This window comes from Carcharodon carcharias, chromosome 14 (assembly GCF_017639515.1).
Source record: "Carcharodon carcharias isolate sCarCar2 chromosome 14, sCarCar2.pri, whole genome shotgun sequence".
Taxonomy (NCBI): domain Eukaryota; kingdom Metazoa; phylum Chordata; class Chondrichthyes; order Lamniformes; family Lamnidae; genus Carcharodon; species Carcharodon carcharias.
The window spans coordinates 140988221-141013274 of record NC_054480.1 but is presented as its reverse complement, the minus strand read 5'-3'; the positions used below and the strand labels follow the sequence as shown (position 1 = coordinate 141013274).

General features: G+C 43.6%; 1 protein-coding gene across 1 annotated transcript in view; it reads left to right on the top strand.

Annotated features, from left to right (window-relative positions):
• The first annotated feature begins 572 nt into the window (after positions 1–572).
• The window catches only part of atp5f1d (ATP synthase F1 subunit delta), a 34607-nt gene continuing 10125 nt past the window's right edge, over positions 573–25054 (top strand). The window contains exons 1-4 of the mRNA XM_041205177.1: positions 573–797; positions 11406–11559; positions 16079–16167; positions 23093–23227. Of these exons, the coding sequence (XP_041061111.1) occupies positions 654–797; positions 11406–11559; positions 16079–16167; positions 23093–23215 (510 nt within the window). The 5' untranslated portion in view covers positions 573–653 and the 3' untranslated portion in view covers positions 23216–23227. The remainder of the gene's footprint in view (positions 798–11405; positions 11560–16078; positions 16168–23092; positions 23228–25054) is intronic.

Sequence of the window (25054 nt, the reverse complement as noted above, 5' to 3'; positions counted from 1 at the left end):
GAGGTTCACTAGGTTGATCCTGGGTATGGAGGGATTTTCTTATGAGGAGGTTGAATCGGTTGGTCTTGTACTCATTGGAGTTTAGAAGAATGAGAGGCGACCATATTGAAACATATAAGATTCTTAGGGGGTTTGACAGGGTAGATGCTGAGAGGTTGTTTCCCCTTGTGAGAGAGTCTAGGACCAGAGGGCATAATCTCAGAGTAAGGGGGCACCCATTTAAAACAGAGGTGAGGAGGAATTTCTTCTCTCAGAGAGTCATCAGTCTGTGGAATTCTTTACCACAGAGGGCTTTAGAGGGTGGGTCGTTAAGTATATTCAAGGCTGGATTCTATAAATCATCATTGGGGGAAATCAGAGCCAAAGCCAGGCTGGGGGGGGGGGGGGGGGGGGCCATGATTGTATTTTGCTGGATGGGAGGATAGGAACTACAGAGACCAGAATGCAGCGGGGCGAGGGCAAGACCGGTGCACGCATGCGCGGCGGTGGGGTGTGTGTGGTCGGGCTGCCGCGGCCGCGGGGTCGGATCCGCGCATGCGTGATACTGGGGCCGGATCCGCGCATGAGCGGTGCAGGGGCCGCGCGGCACGCTGGGTACTGGCTTGTCCTTGCTCGAGCTGCGGGTCAGTTTGTGAGGGAGTCGCACCCCAGGGATGTTCGCCGCCGCCATTCGCTCCATCGTCCGCCCTAAGCAGCTGCACCTGGCCCGGGCAGCTCTCGCCAGGGGCTACGCCGAAGCGGCGCCATCGGCTTCCGCGGCCGCCAAGATGTCTTTTACGTTTGCCTCTCCCACCGAGGTAAGGCCGAGGCCTGGGCCTGGGCCTAACATCACCTGTCTTGTCCCCGCCGAGGATCCAGGGCTCCTGTGAGGGGGTGAATGTGCATGAACTGTGCTAAACTTTAGCTTCACTTTACTTGTGCGGATGTTATAGATATTGCTTGTGATTATCAGTGGGGCATCAGGGTGATTTACCTCCCTGATTAAGGGGGGGGGGGGGAGGGGGCAAGCGGTAATCCACCGTCACCCGTAAGATTTCCAGCAGAGGCCAAACATCACCAAAACAATCTCAAACCTTTATCAGGCCGTCAACTCGCTCCTAGAGACGGAGCACCCCCTCCCCACACACACACACACACACACACACACACACAACCTGCCCCGCCCCCCACACACACACACAACCTGCCCCACACACACACACACACACACAACCTGCCCCGCCCCCCCCACACACACACAACCTGCCCCGCCCCCCACACACACACACACAACCTGCCCCGCCCCCCACACACACACACACACACACACACACAACCTGCCCCGCCCCCCACACACACACACACACAACCTGCCCCGCCCCCCCCCACACACACACAACCTGCCCCACACACACACACACACACACAACCTGCCCCGCCCCCCACACACACACACACACACACACAACCTGCCCCGTCCCCCCCACACACACACAACCTGCCCCGCCCCCCACACACACACACACACACACACAACCTGCCCCGTCCCCCCCACACACACACAACCTGCCCCCCCCACACACACACAACCTGCCCCACACACACACACACACACACACACACAACCTGCCCCCCCCCCCCACACACACACAACCTGCCCCCCCCCACACACACACAACCTGCCCCACACACACACACACACACAACCTGCCCCGCCCCCCACACACACACACAACCTGCCCCCCCCACACACACACAACCTGCCCCACACACACACACACACACACACACACACAACCTGCCCTGCCCCCCACACACACACACAACCTGCCCCCCCCCCCACACACACAACCTGCCCCACACACACACACACACAACCTGCCCCCCGCCCCCCCCACACACACATACACAACCTGCCCCGCCCCACACACACACACAACCTGCCCCGCCCCCCCCACACACACACACACACACAACCTGCCCCCCGCCCCCCCACACACACACATACACAACCTGCCCCCCCCACACACACACACACACACACAACCTGCCCCCCGCCCCCCCACACACACACATACACAACCTGCCCCCCCCACACACACACACAACCTGCCCCCCGCCCCCCCCCCACCCACACACATACACAACCTGCTCCCCCCACACACACACGCACAACCTGCCCCCCGCCCCCCCCCACACACACACAACCTGCCCCCTCCCACACAGACACACACACAACCTGCCCCTCGCCCCCACACACACACACACACAACCTGCCCCCCCCGCGTGCACACACACACACAACCTGCCCCCCACACACACACACACACCCACATCCTGCCCCCCGTCCCCCCCACACACACACATACACAACCTGCCCCCCCACACACACACACACAACCTGCCCCCTGCCCCCCCCACACACACACACACACAACCTGCCCCCCACACACACAGACACACACACAACCTGCCCCCCACACACACAACCTGCCCCCCGCCCCCCCACACACACACATACACAACTTGCCCCCCCCACCCACATACATACACAACCCGCCCCCCCCCCACACACACACACACACACACACAACCTGCCCCACCCCACACAAACACACACACACAACCTGCCCCCCGCCCCCCCCCCACACACACATACACAACCTGCCCCCCCACAGACACACACACAACCCGCCCCACACACACACACACACACACACACACAACCTGTCCCCCCCACACACGCACACAACCTGCCCCCCCCGCGCACACACACAAACACACACACACAACCTGCCCCCCCGCATGCGCACACAAACACACAAAACCTGCCCCCCCCGCACACGCGCGCACAACCTGTTCAGTATATCCTCTTAGTTCTAGTGTTACCCTTGTGAATTTCTTTTTTTTTTTTTGCTTCTTTTTCAGTGCTTTCCTGCTTCTGCTTTAATTGTATCAGATGCTTTCCTTGTGCTTCGTTCGTTGGAAGCCTGCACATAGCCAGTGTACTGTACAGATCAGGCCCCTTAGGTCCACCTGGTCCATTTATGCTCCGCATGAGCCTCCTCTCATGTTACTTTATCTAACCCCTCAATATATCTGTCTATTCCTTACTCCTTCATCAGTTTATGTAGTTTCCCTTTAAATGAAAGTATGCTATTTTCCTCAACTACTCTTTGTGGTAGTGCGTTCCACATTCTTCCTGCTCTTTGGGTGAAGAAGTTTGTCCTGAATTCCCTATTGAATTAATTGTAGATTATCTTGTACTTATGGCCCTTGGTTTTGGTCTTGTCTCCAAGTGGAAACATTTTCTCACCCTATCAGATAAAACTCATCAATAACTCTGGAATAAAATGCTAGTCTCATTAATAATCATGGAGCTACCAGATTGTTATAAAAAGCCACCTGGTTCACTAAAGTCGTTTGGGCGAGGAAATCTGTTGTTCTTACCTGGTTTGGTCTGCCTGTGACTGCAGACCAACAGTAATGTGGTTAACTTTTAACTGCCCTCTGAAATGACCTAGCAAGCCACTCAGCTGCACCACACTGTTACAGAAAAATCAAAACGAAGACTAACTACACCAAATGGACTGCAGTGATTCAAGAAGGCAGCTCACCCCACTTTCTCAAAGGCAATTAGGGATGGGCAATGAATGCTGGCTTTGCCAGCAACATGCATGGCTCAAGAATGAAAAAATGTCATTCCTTAGCTTTCTCTTTTCTAGAGAAAAGAGCACTGAAAAGATCCCCTCCCTTGATGATCAGGAAACATCAGCCTTTTCTGATGTTTATAATCTCTCAATTCTGCTATCACCCTTGTGACTTTTTATAATGTGAAGATGAAAATTATGTCCAGTACTCCCAAGTGTGGTGTAGCCAAGGTTCAATACAAGTTTAAAATAACTTCTTTGGTCCAACCCTAACGTCATTAAACATGCTGACGAGGTTGGTGCCATTGTTGTCAGATGAACCAACCTCTGCCTTGTGGATTTGAACATCCAACCCTCTGACACTTCTTCCTGTCTCCCCTGGAGCATGACCTCATCACTTTGTTTCCAAGATTGTCATTAACCTCATTCTCTGAAGATCTTCCCTCCATTACCTCCAACCTCATAGTGCCCCAACCCTACACAGCCTGGGTCTAGCTCCTTCCCAAGATCCATAAACAAGACTGCCCTGTTGTAGGCCCATTGTTTCAGCTTATTGCCCCACAAAAATTATTTCTTCCTATCTTGACTCTATTTTTTGTCCACTTGTCCAATCTCTTCTCACTTATATCCATGACTAACAGTTTCATGGCGCTTATCACCACCTTTTTACTATAGACATCCAATCCCTTTGTACTGCCAACTCTCATCAGATGGCCTGAGGGCCCTCTGCTTCTTCTTTGGAAGAGAGGCCCAACTAACCTCCATTCACCATCACCCGCCTTTGCCTAGCTGAACTTTTTTCTCTCTATAAACAGTTTCTCCTTGACTCTATCCACCTCCAAGTAAAATAAGTCGCTATGGGAAGCTGTATGGTTTTTTGATATTCCTGCTTTTCATGGTATTATGTGGGACATTCTTTGTTTCACTCCCCTCCCTGACCCCCTTTTCAAGGACTGCCTTGGTGTTGTTTTGCTCTGAACTGGCTAGGTTCATTAACTTTGCTTCTGATATCTACCCTTTCTTCGCCTTCATGTGGTCCACCTGTGACCCTTTCCTTTCTTGACTTCTCAGCCTATCTGCAGAAATGGAGGAAATAAAATAATATCTACTCTAAGCCCATTGGCCCCCACAACAACCTTTAATTACACTTCCTCCCATCTTGCTTCCAGTCTCCAGTGTCCTTGTCCCTGTTGCATCTGACAATGTCATTTTCCTTACCCAGGCTTCTGATAGGTCCCCTTTTTTCCTCAACTGAGATTCCCCTCCAGGGCCCTTGACTTTTTCCATCCTATTTCTCACAAATCACCTCTCATCTGCTTCCCTTCTCTTCCCTTGTCATCTTCATCTACCCACCAGCCTCCACATTTAACAGATCATCTTCTGCTTTCCTGATCAAATGCTGGCAGACCTGACTTTTTTCAACATTTTGTGCTTTTACTCAGTATGTACTTACCATGGGTCAACATTAAGATTGAGGAATTAAATTGTAGCCAACTCCTTCATGTCTATTGACTTCACTTGCCAAAAAGAGCTTGTGCTTTTGTCACAAGATTCATTTAGGTAAATGGCTGCTAACATCTGAATATCTCGTAATAGCATCTAAATATGATTCATGAAAAATGAAAACTATTTCAAATTTGTATATTTGTGCAATTTTTGATTATGCACTGCCCGATGAAGGTAACAAAAATATGCAGCCAGAAATTTACCTCAATTTATTCATAAGAATTCTCAAATTCAAAACGATTTTTAAATGAAAACTGTGCAGGAGATACTCTGGTCAGACAACATCTGTGGAGAGCGACACAGTTTCAGGTGATCACTTTTTTCAGTTTCAAGCAAGTACAAAATGAAGGGAAGGGGGGAGGAGGTATGAACAGGGGAGAGGCCTGTGGTAGGGCGGGAGGCAGGAGAGATTATATAGCAATAGCAATGATAATGAGGGGAGGTGGTGGTGTAATGGTACTGTCGCTGGACTAGTAATCCAGAGACCCAGGTTAACGCTGGGTTCAAATCCAGCCACGGCAGATTGTGGAATTTGAATTCAATAAAAATCAGTTGAAAGTTTAATGATGAATATTATCAACCATTGTTGATTGTTGTAAAAACCAATCTGGTTCACAAATGTCCTTTAGGGAAGGAAATCTGTCATCTTTATCTGGCCCCACAGCAATATGCCGAGCAAGCCACTACAAAGTCACAAAAAAGGAATGAAACAGCACGGACCACCCGGCATCGAAACGGAAATGGCAGTCACAGCCCTGTCGACCCTGCAAAGTCCTCCTCAATAACATCTGGGGGCTAATGCCAAAATTGGGAGAGCTGTCTCTCAGACTAGTCACCCTGATGGAATCGTACCTTACAGACAGCACCAAACCTGGGTATGTCCTGTTCCACTGGCAGGACAGACCCAGCAGAGGTGGCGGCACAGTGGTATACAATTGGGAGGGAATCCTCAACATAGACTCTGGACCCCATGAAGTCTCATGGCATTAAGTCAAACATGGGCAAGGAAACCTCCTGCTGATACCACGTACCACCCTCCCTCAGCTGATGGATCAGTGCCCCTCCATGTTAAACACCAGTTGCAGGAAGCACTGAGGGTGGCAAGGGTGCAGAATGTATTCTAGGTGGGAGACTTCAATGTCCATCACCAAGAGTGGCTCGGTAGCACCACTACTGACCGAGCTGGCTGAGTCCTAAAGGACATAGCAGCTAGACTGGGTCTGCAGCAGGTGATGAGGGAACCATAAGAGGGAAAAACATACTTGACCTCACCCTCACCAGCCTGCATGTCGCAGCTGCATTTATCCATGGCAGTATCAGTAGGAGTGACCACAGTCATTGTGGAGACAAAATCTGGCCATCACATTAAGGGTACCTTCCATCTTGTTTTGTGGCACACCGCCGTGCTAAATAGGATAGGCTTCGAATAGATCTAGTAGCGCATCCATGAGGTGCTGTGGGACATCAGCAGACTTGTTCTCGAACACAACCTGTAACCACATGGCCTGGCGTATCCCCCACTCTACCATTACCATTAAGCCATGGGATCACTGGAAAGTGCAGGAGCAGCACCAGGCATACCTAAAAATGAGGTGTCAACCTGGTGAAGCTGTCACACAGGACTATTTGTGTGCCAAACAGTCTAAGCAGCAAGTGATAGATAGAGCTAAGTTACCCCATAACCAATGGATCAGATCTAAGCTCTGCAGGCGTGCCACATCCAGTGAATGGTGATGGACAATTAAACAACTCACTGGAGAAGGAGGCTCCACAAATATCCTCATCCTCAATGGTGGAGGAGCCCAGCACATCATTGCAATAGATAAGACTGAAGCATTCGCAACGGTCTTCAGCCAGAAATGCCGAGTAGATGATCCATCTCTGCCTCCTCCATGGGTCCCCAGCATCACAGATGCCAGACTTCAGCCAATTCAATTCACTCCACATGATATCAAGAAGCGGCTGAAGGCACTGTATACTGCAAAGACTAAGGGACTGACAATATTCTGGCATTGTACTGAAGAATTGTGCTCCAGAACTTGCTGTGCCTCTAGCCAAGCTGTTCCAGTACAACTACAACACTCGCATCTACCCGGTTAAATGGAAAATTGTCCAGGTATGTCCTATACACAAAAAGCAGGACAAACCCAACCCGGCCAATTACCGCCCCATCAGTCTACTCTCCATCAAAGTAATGGAAGGGATCATCAACATGTTATCAAGCGGCACTTGCTCACTCAATAATGTGCTCACTGATGCCCAGTTTGGGTTCTGCCAGGGCCACTCAGCTCCTGATCTCATTACAGCCTCGGCTCAAACATGGGCAAAAGAACTGAACTCTCGAGGTGAGGTGAGAGTGGCTGCCCTTGACAACAAGGCTGCATTTGACCAAGTGTGACATCAAGGAGACCTAGCAAAACTGAAGTCAATGGGAACCGGGGGGATGGGGGGAACTCTCCGCTGGTTGGAGTCATATCTAGCACACAGGAAGATGGTTGTGGTTGTTGGAAGTCAGTCATCTCAGCTTCAGGACATCACTGCAGGAGTTCCTCAGGGTAGTGTCCCCAGCCAAACCATCTTAAGCTGCTTCATCAATGACCTTCCACCCATCATAAGGTCTGAAGTAGGGATGTTCACTGATGATTGCACAATGTTCAACACCATACGTGACTCCCCTGATATTGAAGCAGTCCATGTCCAAATGCAGCAAGACCTGGACAATATCCAGGCTTGGGCTGGCAAGTAAGACTCATGGCATACAAGTATCAGGCAATGACCATCTCCAACAAGACAGATTCCAACCATTGCCCCTTGATGTTCAGTGGCATTACCATTGGTGAATCCCCCACTATCAACATCCCGGGGGTTGCGATTGACCAGAAACTGAAATGGACTAGCCATATAAATACTGTGTCTACAAGAGCAGGTCAGAGGCTAGGAATCGTGTGACGAGTAACTCACCACCTGACTCCCCAAAGCCTATCCACCATCCACAAGGCCCAAGTCAGGAGTGTGATGGAATATTCCCCACTTGCCCGGATGAGTGCAACACTCAAGAACCTTGACACCATCCAGGACAAAGCAGCCCGTTTGATTGGCACTACATCCACAAACATTCACTCCCTCCACCACCGACGCACAGTAGCAGCAGTGTGTACCATCTACAAGATGCACTGCAGGAATTCACCAAGTCTTCTTCTAACAACATCCTCCAAACCCACGACCACTACCATCTAGAAGAACAAGGGCAGCAGATAGGAACACCACCACCTGGAAGTTCCCCTCCAAGTCACTCGCCATTCTGACTTGGAAATATATCATTGTTCCTTCATTGTTACTGGGTCAAAATCCTGGAACTCCCTCTCTAACAGCACTATGGATGTACCTACACCACATGGACTGCAGCAGTTCAAGAAGGCATCTCACCACCACCTTCTCAAGGGCAGTTAGGGATGCGCAATAAATGCTGACCCAGTCTGCAAAGCTCTCATCCCGTGAATGAATTTTTAAAAAAGGGACGTGTAAAAAAAATAAAAGATGGGCCTAGAGGGGGTGTAAATGGGAAAAGCTTTAACATTACCAACAGCTGTCTGACAAACTGTAGGCAGAGGTTATGATCTGAAATTGTTAGACTCAGTGTTGAGCCCATAAGGCAGTAAAGTGCCTAATTGCAAAGATGAGATGCTATGCCTCAAGCATCACTGGAGGCTGAGGACGGAGAGATCACACTGGACGGAGGTGGTGTGGAGAATTAAAATGACAGATAGCCAGAAGCTTGCAGTCTGAACAGAGGAGCTCCACATCACGATCATCCATTCTGTGTTTGGCCTGTCCGACATAGAGCAGACTGCATCGTGAGCAATGAATGTGTTATACTAAATTAAAAGAAGTATAAGTAAATCACTGTTTTACATGGAAGGAGTGTTTTGGGGCCCTGGGTGGTGGGAAGCGAGGAGGTAAGAAAGCAGGTGACATTTCCTGTCTTGCAGGAGAAGAGGTATTTGGGTGCTTAAGAAGTGGAATAGGGTGTCATGGAAGGAACAGTTCCTTTGGAATACTGAAAGTGGAGTGTCATGCTGGAGGTGATGTAAATAGCAGAGGATGATCCATTGATTATGAAGGTTGGTGGTGAAGACCAGGGGAATCTCATTGAGGTTTTGGGAGATATTTATTCATTTCAATTGCCATTGTCAACAAGGGTCTTGCCTGCATCTTTTCTGTTGCCCACACCCTCATTCAATACAGCAGGGGCCACTTGGTCCCCTCAGTCCACTAACTGAAGCATCTGTTATTTACAACATGATACTAGCTTAATTCCTCCTACCTACCCTGTTTTTCAGAGCAACGTTGCCTCTGACACTTGCTCTTATGTGGCTGCTTTTCCAGTGACCATTATTTATGGAAAGCAGATATAGCACCTGTCCTATCCCCACCCACTCCTCTGCTTGTCATTGTCTAGTAGTTGATCCTGCTAATCAAATGTACATTGGGGAAAACTCAAATATAGATTCAGTAGCGCAAAGAAGTGCCACCTAAAATGAAAAAACTATTTTTATCTATTCATGGGCTGTAGGCATTGCTGGCAAGGCCAGCATTTATTTGCTCATCCCTAATTGCCCTTGAGAAGGTGATAATGACCCACCACCTTGAATTGCTATTGTCCATATAGTATAGTTATGCCCTACAGTGCTGTTATGTGTTTGGGGGGCAGGGTAGGGTTTCCAGGATTTTGACCTAGTGACATTGAAAGAATGGTGACCTATTTACAACTTGGGGTGGTGTGTGACCTAGAGGGTGTCTGCAGGTGATGGCATTCCTATGCGTCTGCTGCCTTTGTCCTTTTAAGAGGCGGAGGTCACGGTTTTGGAGGTGCTGCAGAAGAAAGCTTGGCAAGTTGCTGCAGTGCATCTTGCAGGTGGAGGAAGCAAATGTTTGAGTGGAGGTTGAGGTCCCAGTCAAGCAGTTGCTTTGCCCTGGATGGTGTTGTTGGAGCTGCACTCAGGCACATGAAGAGTATTCCATCATATTACACACTTGTGCCATTGTAGACGGTGCACAGGCTCTGGGTAGTCAGGAGTTGAATCACTTTCTGCAAAATACCCAAACTCTGATGTGCTCAAATAGCAGCAGTTTTCATGTGCCTTGTTCAGTTAAGTTGTTAATAGTGGAGTGTTTGGTGATGGTAATGCCATTGAATGATAATGGGAGGTGGTTAGACTTTCTCTTGTTGGAAATGGTCATTGCTTGGCACTTGTGTGGTGCAAATGTTACTTGCCACTTATCGGCCCAGTATTGCATAGGCCTTGCTGCATGTGGGCAAGGACTGCTTCATTATCTGAGGAATTGCAAATGGAACTGAACACTGAAATCATCAGCAAAGATCCTCACTTCCGACCTTATGACAGAGGGAAGGTCCTTGAAGTAGCTGGGGCTTGTTGGGCCTAGGATACTGCCCTGATGAACACCTACAGCAGTATCTTGGGGCTGAGATGATTGATCCTAACAACCCCACAACCGTCATTCTTTGTGCGAGCTGTGACTCCAAACACAGGATTTATTGATGTCATTACTCTTAGTTTTTGAGAAAGCAAATACTCCCAGCTCCAGGAGAGCACAAAGATCTGAATATTCTCCTCAACCAACAGAGAGCCCTATAGTTGTCTAGTTGTTTGTTTCAGGGAAATTCAGTGCTACAATTTTTAAGTTTCTGCTGTTTCCTGAATATGTTGACTCTTTGTGATATAGACACAGTGGCACTGGTTGTATTCTTGTACCTACACAAGTGGTCATTCTTCATGTTGGAAATTTGAGTGAATGTCTGCAGAGGAATTGATGCCTGAAGGCATCACAGCTGATTCAATCTCAATCTTGTCCTTGTGATATCCAAGCATAAATTTCCAGTAATGGCTTGGCAACCAAATTAGGCACAGACATGATTGACTGGATCGCCTCCTTTCCTGTAAATTTTCTGTGTCTATTATTCCTGCATTTCGGGTAATTAGTCAATAGTCGTATTTCTATTTTTGTGCCAGAGATTAGCTCAGCATAGACTGAAGATAGAACCTATGACCTTTGTAGCATTTGTGTCTTATGGGAAACATATATTTCAGTTTAGAATTTCTTTGTGATGGCTGTGATTCTAGTGATGCAAGTATTAAATTTATAACACTGACCTACAATGTTACAAGAGTTTTGACAAAGAGGGGAACAAATGAGAGGTGTTGACACTTGCGCAGCAGTTTTCTTATCTATTGCTTTGTTTGTTCTCAGGTGTTTTATAATGAAGCCAGCGTGAAGCAAGTTGATGTTCCAACACTAACTGGAAGCTTTGGCATTCTCCCTGCCCATGTACCCACACTACAGGTGCTAAAACCTGGAGTTGTAACTGTGTTTGATGAAGAGGGTGCACAGACCAAGTATTTTGGTATGTCAATTCCTGTATATGCAGTAGGGTAATTTGAAAGTGGAATTTCATAATTGCAGTTATAATGAAAGTTTCTCAGTCATTTTCTATTGTCATTTGTAGATAATTAACACTGATAGTTTTACAACAGATGAGCATCGATATAAAGAAGGATTTTTGTTGCTAAATACTTTCATGTAACAGTAACTTGAGTGCTACAAATGTTGATAACCCTTGGACAGCTTTTTGCATTGATTTTTTTTTGTAATCTTAACAAGGCCAGCACTATTGCAGGCTCTTATACAGCATGCAGTTTGATTACTAGCTGTTTCAAGTATAAGTGAATGGGCCGTAACTTCCGACTAGCGTCAGAAAGTGCTGGCCCCAAAAAATTAGAAGAAATTGTACACGTACCTGGTCTTGAAAATTGCATTGCCACTTCTGTTTGCTGGAGCAGCTTGGGGCCTGCAGTGAAAGAATCCTCGCAGGTGCCAGCGAACTCTAGATCCAGCGTATTCAAGGAGGCCACGCTCCCTGTTTTTTACAGCACTAGCTGCCATAAAACAGGTAAGTTTAAAGGGCCAGGAAAATTGACAGTCACTTACCTTCCCCTGGCCTAAGGTGAGTGAGTAGAATTTGGGGGCTGAGGGTGTCCGGAGGCCAGAGCAGGTAAGGATGGTAGATTTCCTTCCCAAAAGGACTTTAGTGAAGCACATGGATTGTTAGGACAATCAATGATAGCTTCCTGATCATCATTAGATAGCTTTCAATTCCAGATTTATTAATTGAATTTAAATTCCCTTCTCTAGTGGGATTTGAGCCCACGTCCCCAGAGTATTAGTCACAGAATCTCAGAATTTTAACGGCACAGAAGGAGGTCATTTGGCCCATCCTGACTGCACCGGCTCTCCAAATGAGCTTTGACATAGTGCCATTGCCCTGCCTTTTCCCTGTACGCCTGCTCATTGTTTTTATTCAAATAATGGTCTAATGTCCTCTTGAATCCGTCAGTTGAACCTGCCCCCTCCATACTTCCAAACAGTTCATTCCAGACTCGAACCACTCGTATGGAAAAGTTTTTTTTCTCGTGTCACATTTGCTTATTTTGCGAATCACTTTAAATCTGCGCCCTCTCGTTCTTGATCCTTTTACAAGCAAGAACAGTCCCCTATCTACTCTGTCCAGCCCCTCATGATTTTGAACATCTCTATCAAATCTCCTGTTGGCTGCCTTCTCTCCAAGGAGCACAGTCCAAACCTCTCCAATCTATCTTCATAACTGATGTCTCTCGTCCCTGGAACCACCCTTGTAAACCTCTTCTGCACTCTCTCCGGTGTGTTCACACCCTTCCTACACTGTGGCATCCAGAACTGTACACAGTACTCCAGCTGAGGTCTAACGAATATCTTATATAAATTCAGCATAACCTTCTTGCTTTTGTACTCTATGCCTCTTTTAAAAGAACCCAGGATACTATGTGCTTTATTAACTACTCTCTCCTATCCTACCACCTTCAACGATTGCACATATATACCCAGGTCTTCCTGCTCCTGCACCCTCTTCAAAATTTCACCCCTTATTTTATATTGTTTGTCCATGCTCTTCCTACCAAAATGCATCACCTCACACTTCTCTGCATTGAATTTCATTTGCCACCTAGCTGCCCACTCCACCAACTTGACTATGTCCTGTTGAAGTTCTACACTGTCCTCCTTGCAGTTTAGAATACTCCCAAGTTCTGTCTCATCTGCAAACTTTGAAATTGTCCCCTGCACACCAAGACCTAGATCATTAATATACATCAGGAAAAGCAACGGTCCCAATACTGACCCCTGTGGAACTCCACTACAAACCTCCCTCCAGCCTGAAAAACACCCACTGAACATTACTCTCTGCTTCCCATTTTTCAGCCAATTTTGTATTCATGCTGCTACTGTCCCTTTTTTTTCATGAGCAATAAATTTTCTCTCACGTTTGTTGTGTGGCACTGTATCAAATGTCTTTTGAAATTCCATGTACACCACATCAACAGTATTACCCTCACTGAGCTTTTCTGTTACCTCTTCAAAAAACTCCAGCAAGTTAATTAAACATGATTTCCCCTTTAGAAACCCATGCTGGCTCTTCCTTATCAACCCATATTTTTCCAGGGCTTTGAATTACTAGCCCAGTGACATTACTACTGTGCCACCTTTTCCCTTAATTTTCCCTTATTGTCCATGTTCACTCTTTTTGTTTCTTAACTCCTGCCCAGCAAATCGAATTTTAGTTCATTTCTTTCACTCGAGTTTTCTGTATCTGGTACATTGTACCTGAGAAAGTGGCGAAAGCTGATTCTGTGCATAATTTTAAAAGGGTGTTGGGCATGTACTTGAGCACGAGGAGCTTGTGTTACAGATGAAAGGACTAAGCAAGACTTCTCTTTCAAAGAGCATGATGTGCGAAAAGCCCCATGTGCTGTAAGCTCCCATAATTCTATTCCATAAAAAATTGTAATTATTTTAATTTGGATCGTTCTGTTGTTTTCCTTCACATTGTCCCTATGACCCACTTTTTTCTATCTATTTCTAATAACCTATATTTTTAAAAAAATGTTTTTAACGGTTGCTGACCCCATTCATTTTTTGGAGAGATGAGCAACTTTCAAAAACTGAAAGCAGCATTTCTTCAAAACCCAATGCCATTGACGCTGTTGCACATGATGTGATTGTCAATTTTTGCCACAGTTTTTGTGCATCAGCTAGAGTTTGGTCGCTGCAGATAATCTAACTTATCAATAACATACAGGCAATAAAGCTCCGGATTGAGTAAATTTGGATGTAGCATATTAAGGACTAAATATGCTAAGATGTGACTTCAGTACTTCTGGTGAGGTAAATCAACAAAATTCTCCCGCTTTCTACCTAGTGATTTCTACTGATAAGTTCACAGCTGTGAACATAGGAAAACAATGATTGTGATCTGCACGGTTAACTAGCCTAGTGCCTTTGTGCTCTTTAAATACCGACACAGCAAATGGCATTCTCTTACATGAAATGGTGTCTTCAGGAGAGGAGGGGGGTTAAATAGGAACCGCAAAATAAAATTCAATCCTTTTCATCTTAGGTATGAGATATATTTATGTATTTATGGTTGTATTGGGTTTCGGTAATTTACTTGACATTATTGGTAAGATTTGTTTTTGAATAAAGTAAACTGCTGTAAAAAGAAGCCAATAATTAAAGGAAGACACTTACGTAAAAATTTTACTGTAAAATATATTGCTGACAGATGTATTTACAACGAAAGCATATTTTTGGATGTTTTCTATAGCTACCTCCATCACCACAGGAAATTTTGAGTGCTTTGCTGGTACTTAAAAATAAATGAATGGAATTTTAATTTTAATCCATAATATGCCCTTGCAGCAAAACCAACCATCTATCAATATGGGTCGAATGGATCCCAATAATGCTTGATTTGATGAGCTGGACAATTCTTATCCATTATCTGATAAAGGGGAAAATGGCTTTCGCATTCCTTGTGGCTAAACAGTGAGTCTGGCCAACCTGTGTTTCCAAAACAATACGCTGGGCATACTTGGTTGAGGAATTGCATAATGTTGCAAACAATAGCTATGGCCCCCCACATGGCACACCTGCATTTTATAGCTTGCATGTGCATTCCTATTAGGTGCAGGAAACCCTAGAATACAAATGGTAATTTTTAGTATTGTTATTTATCACCAATAAAAATCAAAATATTTATTTGTGTTATGCAGGTTGGCTTTCATTAATTTTGATTGTCAATTGAACTTGCTATTTCCTGGTTCATTGCAGCTTCTGTAGTAATAATATGAAATACAAGTTGTCCCATTTGAACTGTACAGTTCAGTACACAAATGTTGCAATTCTCAGTGTTGCTTATGCTATGTATTGGTATTATTTGCCTGGTCCCCTGGCCTAAGCTTTTCAAATACTGATTTGACAATTTATGATTTACCATGATTTTTAATCATTTGAGTGCATGCTTAGCTTGATCACGTGGAGACTTGCCTGTAAACTAGGGTAATTAACAGTGGCCAAATTTATGCAAAAAAGCTTTTAAAACCTGTAGTTCAAGGGCTAGTTGTGAAAAATTATAGGAAATAGAGGGTGGGTATCACTGGGCTGGGGGGAAATTAAGTGCCTTGTGAGCTATATTAGTTATTTCTGTTACCAATACTGTTTTTAATATTTACTGTTTGTGTTTTAATGACATTTTTAGTGACCACTGCCATTCTGACATGGTTGAACCTGTCTTTATGGTATTAATTTATTGTGTAAAGCCAGTGACCACTCAGTAGCAGTGGAAAGTGCTTTTCTAAATGAGATGTACAATATTAAGAATAATTCAGAGATGTGTTTAAGAATGCCATCCTCAAGCTCAAAAAATAATGGAAATATGATAATGGGGGGAGTTGCAGGAGGAGAAACAAGTGAAACGTGAAGCCAGAAATAATCAAATACTACAAAGATTGGATGTTTTACACTATTGAAATATGTTGTTTGCTGCTTTCTAGTGAGCAGTGGTTCTGTGACAGTGAATGCAGACTCATCTGTTCAGCTCTTGGCTGAAGAAGCAGTAGCTCTGGATGAATTAGACATAACTGTAAGTACAAATTTGTTGTTTGCCAATTAAGATGGAAATGTTGCCTGATCCAGTCAGATGTTAATATGCACTGCTTGGGTCTTGAGCCATTATTGAGATATTCAGGATTGCCTTGGCAATTTTGGTAACTTGTAATGATGCTATTGGCCAGTGCCTACACTGACTCTACATTTGTATTGATTTGAGATTTTTATCTGAAAAGTAATTAAGTGCATTTTTTCCAGTGCAAGAATGGCTTGATTTATTCCTTTTGTGTTTCTTTTTTTCTTGTCTTTTGTACTACCTCTGCAAGTTGTTAGATTATTCCTAAATGGAGGTCTAGCTCACCCATACTATTCAGCAATCATCAAACGTCCCTATAATTTATAAGCATTTTATACTAATAGAGACAGCTTGCCTATTATTGAAAGTGCTTTTATGCTGCAGGGTTGCAGCCAAATACAAATTGTAATTTTCCTATGGTGGCTGAATTTCTCAATATGAATAGTGGGAGCTCCAAGAAGCCATCTGAATAACAAATGAGTCTCTTCCAGATGAGAAAATGGAGTGGGTCCCCTGCATTTGCAGTTTGACCGGATTGAGGTACCAGAAATTTTTTGTATATGTTTTTAAGGACAAAAATACAAGCAGGAGTAGGCATACAGCCTGTTGAGCCTGCTTTCAATAAGATCATGGCTGGACTTGCACTTTTCTGCCCTGTACCCATAATCCCTGTTCCCTTATTATTCAAAAACCTATTGATCTTGGTCTTGAATACACTCAACATCCACAGCTCTCTAGGCTATAGAGACTTCCAAAGATTCCCGATGGATATGTCTGCCATTCACATCTCTAGACACGTCCTTTGTTTCTTTATTTGTTTCGTTGCCACTCCCTTTGGCCTTGCATCACCAACCTTTTTGTCACTTAATTTCTTCTGTCTTCCACCCTATCACAGACCTCCCCTTTTGTCCCTCCCAATCCCCTCTGTTTCACATAAAATCTATTATATTTCTAACTTTTCCCAGTTCTGATGAAAGGTCAGTGACCTGAAACATTAGTTCTGTTTCGCTGTCCGCAGATTCTGCGTGACCTGAGTGTTTCCAGCATTTTCTGTTTTTATTTCAGTTTCTAATCTGTTTTGCTAGCTGATCTTATGGCAGTATTTGGGGTGCAGCTGTTTGTCACCGCTTCTGGGCTAGGAAGGAGAAGAATCAACCCGGGTTGTTTCTTTGATTGTTACCCACTGGTTCATTGACAAGTGTGAGTATGTAGATTTGAGATGAGAACAGGTTGGACATGGTTGTGATATCCTCCATGGTTAAATAACTTTTCACAAATCATCTTGGTGCTCTCACCTTGAGGAGGTACTAGTATTTGTACCCAGGCAAGAAAATGAGTGTCCTCAGAAGAGAGAATGAGGTGAAATGGCAGTTGGTAGGAGAGATCATGCTGTTGCGTAGATTCATGGACTATTCTTTGTGCTTGCAGATTGCTCCAAAGATTATGATAATACACTTTGGCCTCATTTTTTTAATAGAATCTTTACTCCTTGTGTTATCATCCTAGGCCAGATCGCAAGTTGTTAGTAAGATCTAGTTAGGGACCAATAACGTTTTGTTTAAAGTAGGCAAAGCTTGAGATTCAAGCCGCTTGCTCAGTAAAGAAAGCCACAAGATTCCGCGGACTTTGAACAAACAAAAATAAACTTTGTTAAAGGTCAGAAAGATAAAACAATTTACAATATCTATCTGGTACTCTAATGTTCAGGTGCATGTGAATTAGCAGGCAAACTGGTAGAACACACCATTTGGCACAATAAATGACAGATGCAACCAATACAGAGTCCACTGATTCCTCAGCACCCCACCCAGATTTCAGTAAGTACTGAGAGTCACCCAATCTCAATGAAACTCTGTCTGTATCACGAGAGGTTCAGTTTTCACCTTAGAAGAACTAGCCTGGAAATTCTCTTCGAAAGTCGTGCCAATTCAGACTGCGTCAACACTGGCCCACCTCGCAGGATTTCAAGCTCGCCTCCTGAGAATCCATTCCCCTAGATTTCTGAGTGTGCACTCAAGTACTCGAGACTCTCGAACAAAACTGCGGATCCTCGACCGTGCTGAGCAGATCACTACTGCTCCAAAGGGCTACCTTTGCCTCAGCAGCTCGGAGCACAGAGTCACCAAACTTTGGTTGTCTTCTTGGATCTTCAGGGGTTTTCTGAGCCCTCTTTGATTACCAGGGCTTCCTTTGAGCCCTCTTCACTTAAATTCTGCTGCCCGCAACCCTTTTTCTATTTGGAGCCTGTTTTTCTGCTCCCCTCTGTTTAATGGAACTGGGGCCTTTTCCCTCTTTGGAGCTCTTCTTTTGGGGACCTCTCCCTATCCCCTCTCCTCTTTGGGATTTCTCCTTGCCCCCTGATTGGGACACTTGTCTGCGACGGCGCTCCGCTCCCAGTCACCTCACCCGGGATTTTGCACCGTTTTTCATCTTGCACAAGCATGCTGAGCCCAAAGAAAGTAAAAATTCCGATCTGTGTATGTGCAGCTTGCCCCCAGTCCTGCCCATGCATGTAAGCTCCAAGGCCCATTGGGCACCATTGGTTGAAGTTCCCGACTTCTGTGTTCAACTTTAAAGTAAGTTTGACTTTTATATCACTTGTCACATGCTTTTGTATATGGATCAGAATCCCTAAGCCTGTCAGTGGATGTATTGTCTAACAGTTTCATTTCTGAATAAATAATTTTACAGCTGTTTGTAGGTTTTATTGGCATGTTTGGAGCTGATATCACATCCACAAAGTTTGTAATATATTTTAAGGAAGCTATCTGCTGCAATTTTTTAGTGCATGTTATGATACCAAAGTTTTTTAAATCCCTTATGTAAGGCTTTCAAATGTAATTTATAATGTTTCACTGCCAATTTAGCTGAGGTAGGTGTTTCTGTTAAATTTAACTTGGTATGTATAATACAAAATGTAGTCTTGAAAACACATAAACTAGTGGTCAGATAGAATGTTGCTGTGTCTGACTTTCATTGGGAGTTGCAATTAAAGGTTTTTTCCCTTCACCGTTTTGTGGCTATATAAACCGCTAATATTTTTCCTTTTAATCGCTTAATTTGTGTTCTCACTTTATTGACTGACCAAATGTCACTTGATAAGGGAACCTTGCTGATTTTCACCTATATGACCATGGGGACAACCAGGCCAGTTATAACACTGCTGGAATCAGTTAATTCCATGTTTTAACTGCTCACTGGGTAAGCTATCAGAGCCCCGTATTTCTAGTTCAAATAGGCCAAGAAATGCCTTAAGCTCTCTCTGCAATCTTTACTCAATGCTTTGACCATATGTTTTTTTAAAATAATTTTCCCTGCAATAAATGTTTCTCAGATGAGTGATCTATGGCATGAAATTGTGCCATGAAGTCTTATTTATCTTGTCCAACCCACAACATTTCTTCACAAGACAATCTGTTGTACAATTTAATTCAAGGCTATTTGGTCATAGTTTTTTTAATGGGAGAAAATAATATCCTTCACATTAAAACCTATGCTAATATAAAACAATTACATCCTTTGTTTACCTGTGATACCTATGCTGTTGAGCAAGTGTGGTTGTGATTAACCTCAACAGAACCTACATTTTTATGTAAACATAAAAGCCACAAGATTCCACTGTTTTTGAACATGCAAAATAAACTTTACTATACGAGGTCAGCAAGATAAAACATTTATTTGCTGACAAATGAAATCTTATAAGGCTGCATCTCTTTGTGTTGTATGGAACTGTTGACCTTTTAATTTTAGCCCCAAGCATCCTGTGCATCAATAAGACTTCCAATTCCAAAAGAGCCTGTTAGCTTGCTTACTGATTTATTTGACCAGACAGTGTGTGTATAGAACTGTGAAGGTGGTGCCATATAAGGTTTTTAATCAAGGGTTGGAAACTTTCAGGTGGGTTTGAAACTCTATTTCTACATCTCATGAATTGTTATATTGCTGCGTTCCTACTCTTTCCCTATATACCTGCAAATTTTTCTCCCAGGTATTATCCAATTCCCTTTTGGAAGGCTACTATTGAACCTGTATCCAACAGTCTATCGGGCAGTAAAGCCATCGTCAGAATCTTATCAGCCTTAACCTCAGCTAGCACCAGAACTCTTATCTGCCTGGTTGATTTGAAATCCTGAACAAGCCCCCAATTTGTTATGATGCTGAGCCAGACCACCAGGTTTTTGGTATGATCCGGTCAGGGACCAGTAACTGTTTGTTTGAAGTAGACAAAGTTTGAGATTTAAGACAATCACGAAGACAATAAAGCCACAAGATTCCACTGTTTTGGAACACGCAAAATAAACTTTACGAGGTCAGAAAGATAAAACATTTACAATATCTATCCTATACTCTTAACATGTGAGTTAACAGGCAAACTGTGGTCGAACACGCTATGCTGCACAGTAAATGGCAAATGTCACTAAGACAAATCCCACAAATTTCTCAGCAATCCACCCAGATGTCAATAAACACGGTGAGTCAACCAATCTCATTGAAACTCTCTCACCAGGGATTCCAGTCTTCACCTTTGAAGAATTTAGCCTTTGAATTCTCTCCAAAAATCACTCTGACATAAACTTCCTCAGTGACAGCTCACGTTGCAAGGAGGGTTTCATTCTCGTCTCCCAAAGCTCCATTTCCTGGATTCCAGAGTCCCTACTCCACTAACTCACAAGCACACCTTCAGCTCTTCAGCCTCGCTAAGCAGAGCACCACTGCTCCAAAGGGCTAATTTTGACCCAGCGACCCGCAGAATGGAATCACCATCCTTCTGCCTTTGCAGATCCCCAGGATTTCTGCCCAAGCCCTCATTACTTAAAATCTGCCAGCCTCAGCCCTTTTTACTGTTTGGAACCTCTTGCTCCTCTTCCCAGTGGTTCCTATCAGTGATCGCCTCCTCAGGGTGGCTCTTTTCCCGGTTCTCTCTCGCCGTCTGGGACTCTGCTCGCTATGGTCTTGTGATCGGGGTTTTTGCGCCGTTTCTTTTTCATGCATGTGCATTGGGTCCTTCGCTGAGTCCTCGGCCCGAAGAACTCCAAATGCTGTGCTGCTCAGCCCACTTCTGAGATCCGTGCATACATGGAAACTCCTGGGGCCTGTCAGGACTTGTAGTCCCCGACCTCCATCCGCTAACAAGGTGTAACAAGTACATTCCAAATCCTAACCATCCATGTTTAAAAAAAGGTTTTCAATTGTCACCTGTGGTTCTTTTGACAAACTTTAAACCTGTGCGCATTGGTTATTGATCCTTCAGCCAGTGGAAGCTGTTTCTCTTTATTTACTCTATCTGAACCTTTCATGATTTTAAATATCTCCATCAAACCTCCTCGTAACCTTAAGATAAAAGCAAAATACTGCGGATGCTGAAAGTCTGAAACAAGAACAGAAAATGCTGGAAAAACTCAGCAGGTCTGACAACATCTGTGGAGAGAGAAACAGTTAATATTTCGAGTTCGCATGACCCTTCTTCAGAGCTCTGAAGGATCCCATGTTTATGACATTGCATCAAGGTTACAGAAAAGATACTGTATAAAATTAATATCCTGGGCTTAATTTTATATATCTTTCTGATAGTTATTGAAGTGATATTTCAAAGTTGGCTGTAGCCTACTAAATTGTGATTTTGTGTACAAATGCCAGATTATTGTGCCTTTAGTTTATTTATTGCTGCCTGTTGGTGACACTAAGAGGATATAATAGCACTGTCTGAGTGATAGTGTCACAAATTCACAATCATAGTTATGTTCTTGCTAGGCATCAAATTGAGGCACATTTATCGGGCAGGAAAAACTGAACTCAATTAGACTAGATGCTACTTGTAATCTCCTAGCCAATGCTTTTACTGTCGTTGGAGACCCAGTAGGTGGTATTTGGATATTGAGAAAATCCAAATTGAGAAATGGCTTGCTGAGACTTGGAAAAACAACATAATCCTTTTTAGTTTAAAGTCTTACTGTAATGTCCTAGTAGTCCTGGGGTTTATACTGTTAAATGGATTTGGTAGTGCTGTTATAGGAACCACTGGTTCTCAGTGGTTTCATGGATGTTATTTTACTTTGTGTGCAAATGTCAAAAGAGGTACACACTGCACTCCATGTTTTAATGAGAAGTTCCTTATATAGGCAAATAGGGCAGAGCTGATTGAGTCCACACTCCTTATGATTAATTTCAAACTTAGTCATACCCTGCACTATGGACCTTCCCCCTTCATCTTGGTTTCTCAATAAGAAAAAGATAAACTGTGCAGCCTCTGGTTTACTTTGAGCTGGGCCAAAATTATGCGTTCCAGTTATGGATCATATTCTTTGCTGAATTAGTAATAGATTTGAAATAAAATTGATAGCCTAGTACATCAATCCTATATTGAAGAAATGGCAGCACTTTCCTGTTGATATCAAGGCATAAATGTAATGCCTTTGTTAAACTTTTCGAACATCGCAGTAAATTTTTACCTTTGTGCTGGTGAGGATATGTGGTTGTTGTGCACAGGAATGGTATAAACTGACAGCAATATTTTCAAATTGGATTGAATAAGGGTTCACAGTAAAGCACAGCTATTTGTGCAACATGTCATTATTCCTTTTAGGATCTGATTTTTCACAATATTAATGAATATTGCTTGAATATTTTCAACTGTTGCTATTTGGTTTTGTACTTGTAAATATGTTGTGAAAATGTAATTCTGTACCTTCCTTTTGGACGGCCCAACGAAATGGACTGTGGACCATATGTAGCCAGTTGTGCAAAAATCTGCCTGAACAAATGCAGTTTTGCATTATTCTGTTAAGTAGGTAAAAATTAAATGGCACCATACCCTCACTTTCACAAAAAGATGTACAAAATGTTTTGCTCCTGAGTTGCTAAAAGTTTTGAATTTTTGTTGCAGACTGCCAAGGCTAACCTGGACAAGGCCAATGCTGAACTATCATCTGCTTCTGGTGAGGTAGAACGGGCAGAGGCCTTAATTAGCATAGAAGCTAATGAAGCAATCATAAAAGCGTTAGAGTGACTTGGTTAATAGGTAAGAGCTTATTTGACTTTAGTGATGTCTTTGTGGTTATTTTGTTGGACCCGTTGGACACATTTTTGATTTAGATTGTTCTGTATGTATTAAAAAATTGAATTACTGCACAGCTTGAAGTTAAGGTGCAGTAATTGAAAGGTGACATGAACCAAGAGAAGTGAGCTCATATCTTAACTTCTAAGTATATAAACGTCAAGAATTTTATTTTATTACTATCTTCAGACAGTCCAAAAACATTTAGAGCCTGGCTTTTATTGAAACAAGGTATGTTTGGTTAAAATGGTGTTATGATCCTTGTAGTTACTGATAGCTTTTAAAAAGAGAGATGAGTTTCTGACTGATCTATATAAGATTTCACTTTTAAAGCTTTTACTGTAACAAACCAACCAAAATCAACTTTGACTAAACATTATTTAGTATTCAGTTAATACATTAAAACACAGAAAAGGTATCCCCTCTCTTAACTTCTTAACACAACCAAAAACCCCACACCACATTTTTACATTTATATAACACTCTATGTAGACATGTAGTCTTGAGCTTGTCCAAATCGGCCCGGCTCTAACAGTGCCCTTTTAAACAAAGCCCCCTTCACTCAACCCTTTAAGTATAATCAAATGGATTTTCTATTGCAAGGTACCCTCTGGTAATTCAGTGCTCTTCAACTCTTCACAGTCCTTGTTCCCTCAAACATTTCTGTCATCACCAGCCATCTGCTATTGGGTTATTCAGGAAGCAATCTTTTTCTTCTTTCTAGCACAGCACTGTTGTGGATTGTCTTCCCCAACTTTTGGTTTGACTGCCATGCGAGTCTGTGTCTGCACTTAGCTGCTTCTCCCTTTGTATCCAGGTATTAAAGCTTTCACCTGACTTTCAGTAGGGCTGATCTGGGCCCTCTCCCCATCACAGCCAAATCATGTGAGCCTGAAGCTGGGCAAATTGCAGTGCAACTTCACACCACTCCCCCTTCCAGGCTGCTCTGTTTTACCTTAAATTATAAGAGACGGTTTAAAACATAACTGTTTTATGAAGCCTAGCAGTCATAACAATATACGGAGAATATTATAATACTTTATTAAACTTTTGCGCTTTGAGCATATACACTGTATCATTTATATAACAGTATGCTTTAATTTTTAGGGCTCTACTTCTTAAAACCTTGTACTAAAGTATAAGATTTGCTAAACACTGGATGCAATGACTGAAACCATATTGAAATGCCTCATTGTGCTACGGAAGTAGTTCAGTGCTCTCCCTCCAATATCATGAGGAATGTGGTTTCTAACATGTTTTTGATATTCATATGTCAGGTTCAAAGTGTTGTTATTGGCCCCAGTTGCTACCTGCCAGGCTTTGATCACTCTTCTACTAAATACTCCCTCTGGTTCTAAATGTATTCATGCTATTCATTGGAATCCTTTTGTTTTTGGTGCCATAAAAAGGGTTTGATGCAGCATCATTTGCTTTAGTATTTTTCAGTTTAGTCTTTGTTTCCTGAACAATTGGAATATAGTATATTTTAAAATATAATATATTTTAGGAGTTTAGCTTTTCATGCCCCATGAGATGAGATATTCCACCTGGTTATCTGCCTTAGTGCTTTTGAGCCTTTCCTACTGTCCATAAGGAATAGAGTGTTCCTTTGAACACGAGCTTAACATTCTTTTCAGTCATCTAAATTCTAGTCTATCTTTCAGCAAAGATGTGACGCTTTTAAAACTAATTAAGATAGTTAAACCCTGCAAATCTTGTTTATCGGAAGAGTTGTAGATAGTTGTGTACAGGTTTGCGTGCAAATTTTAACTGATATATCTGACATGAAAT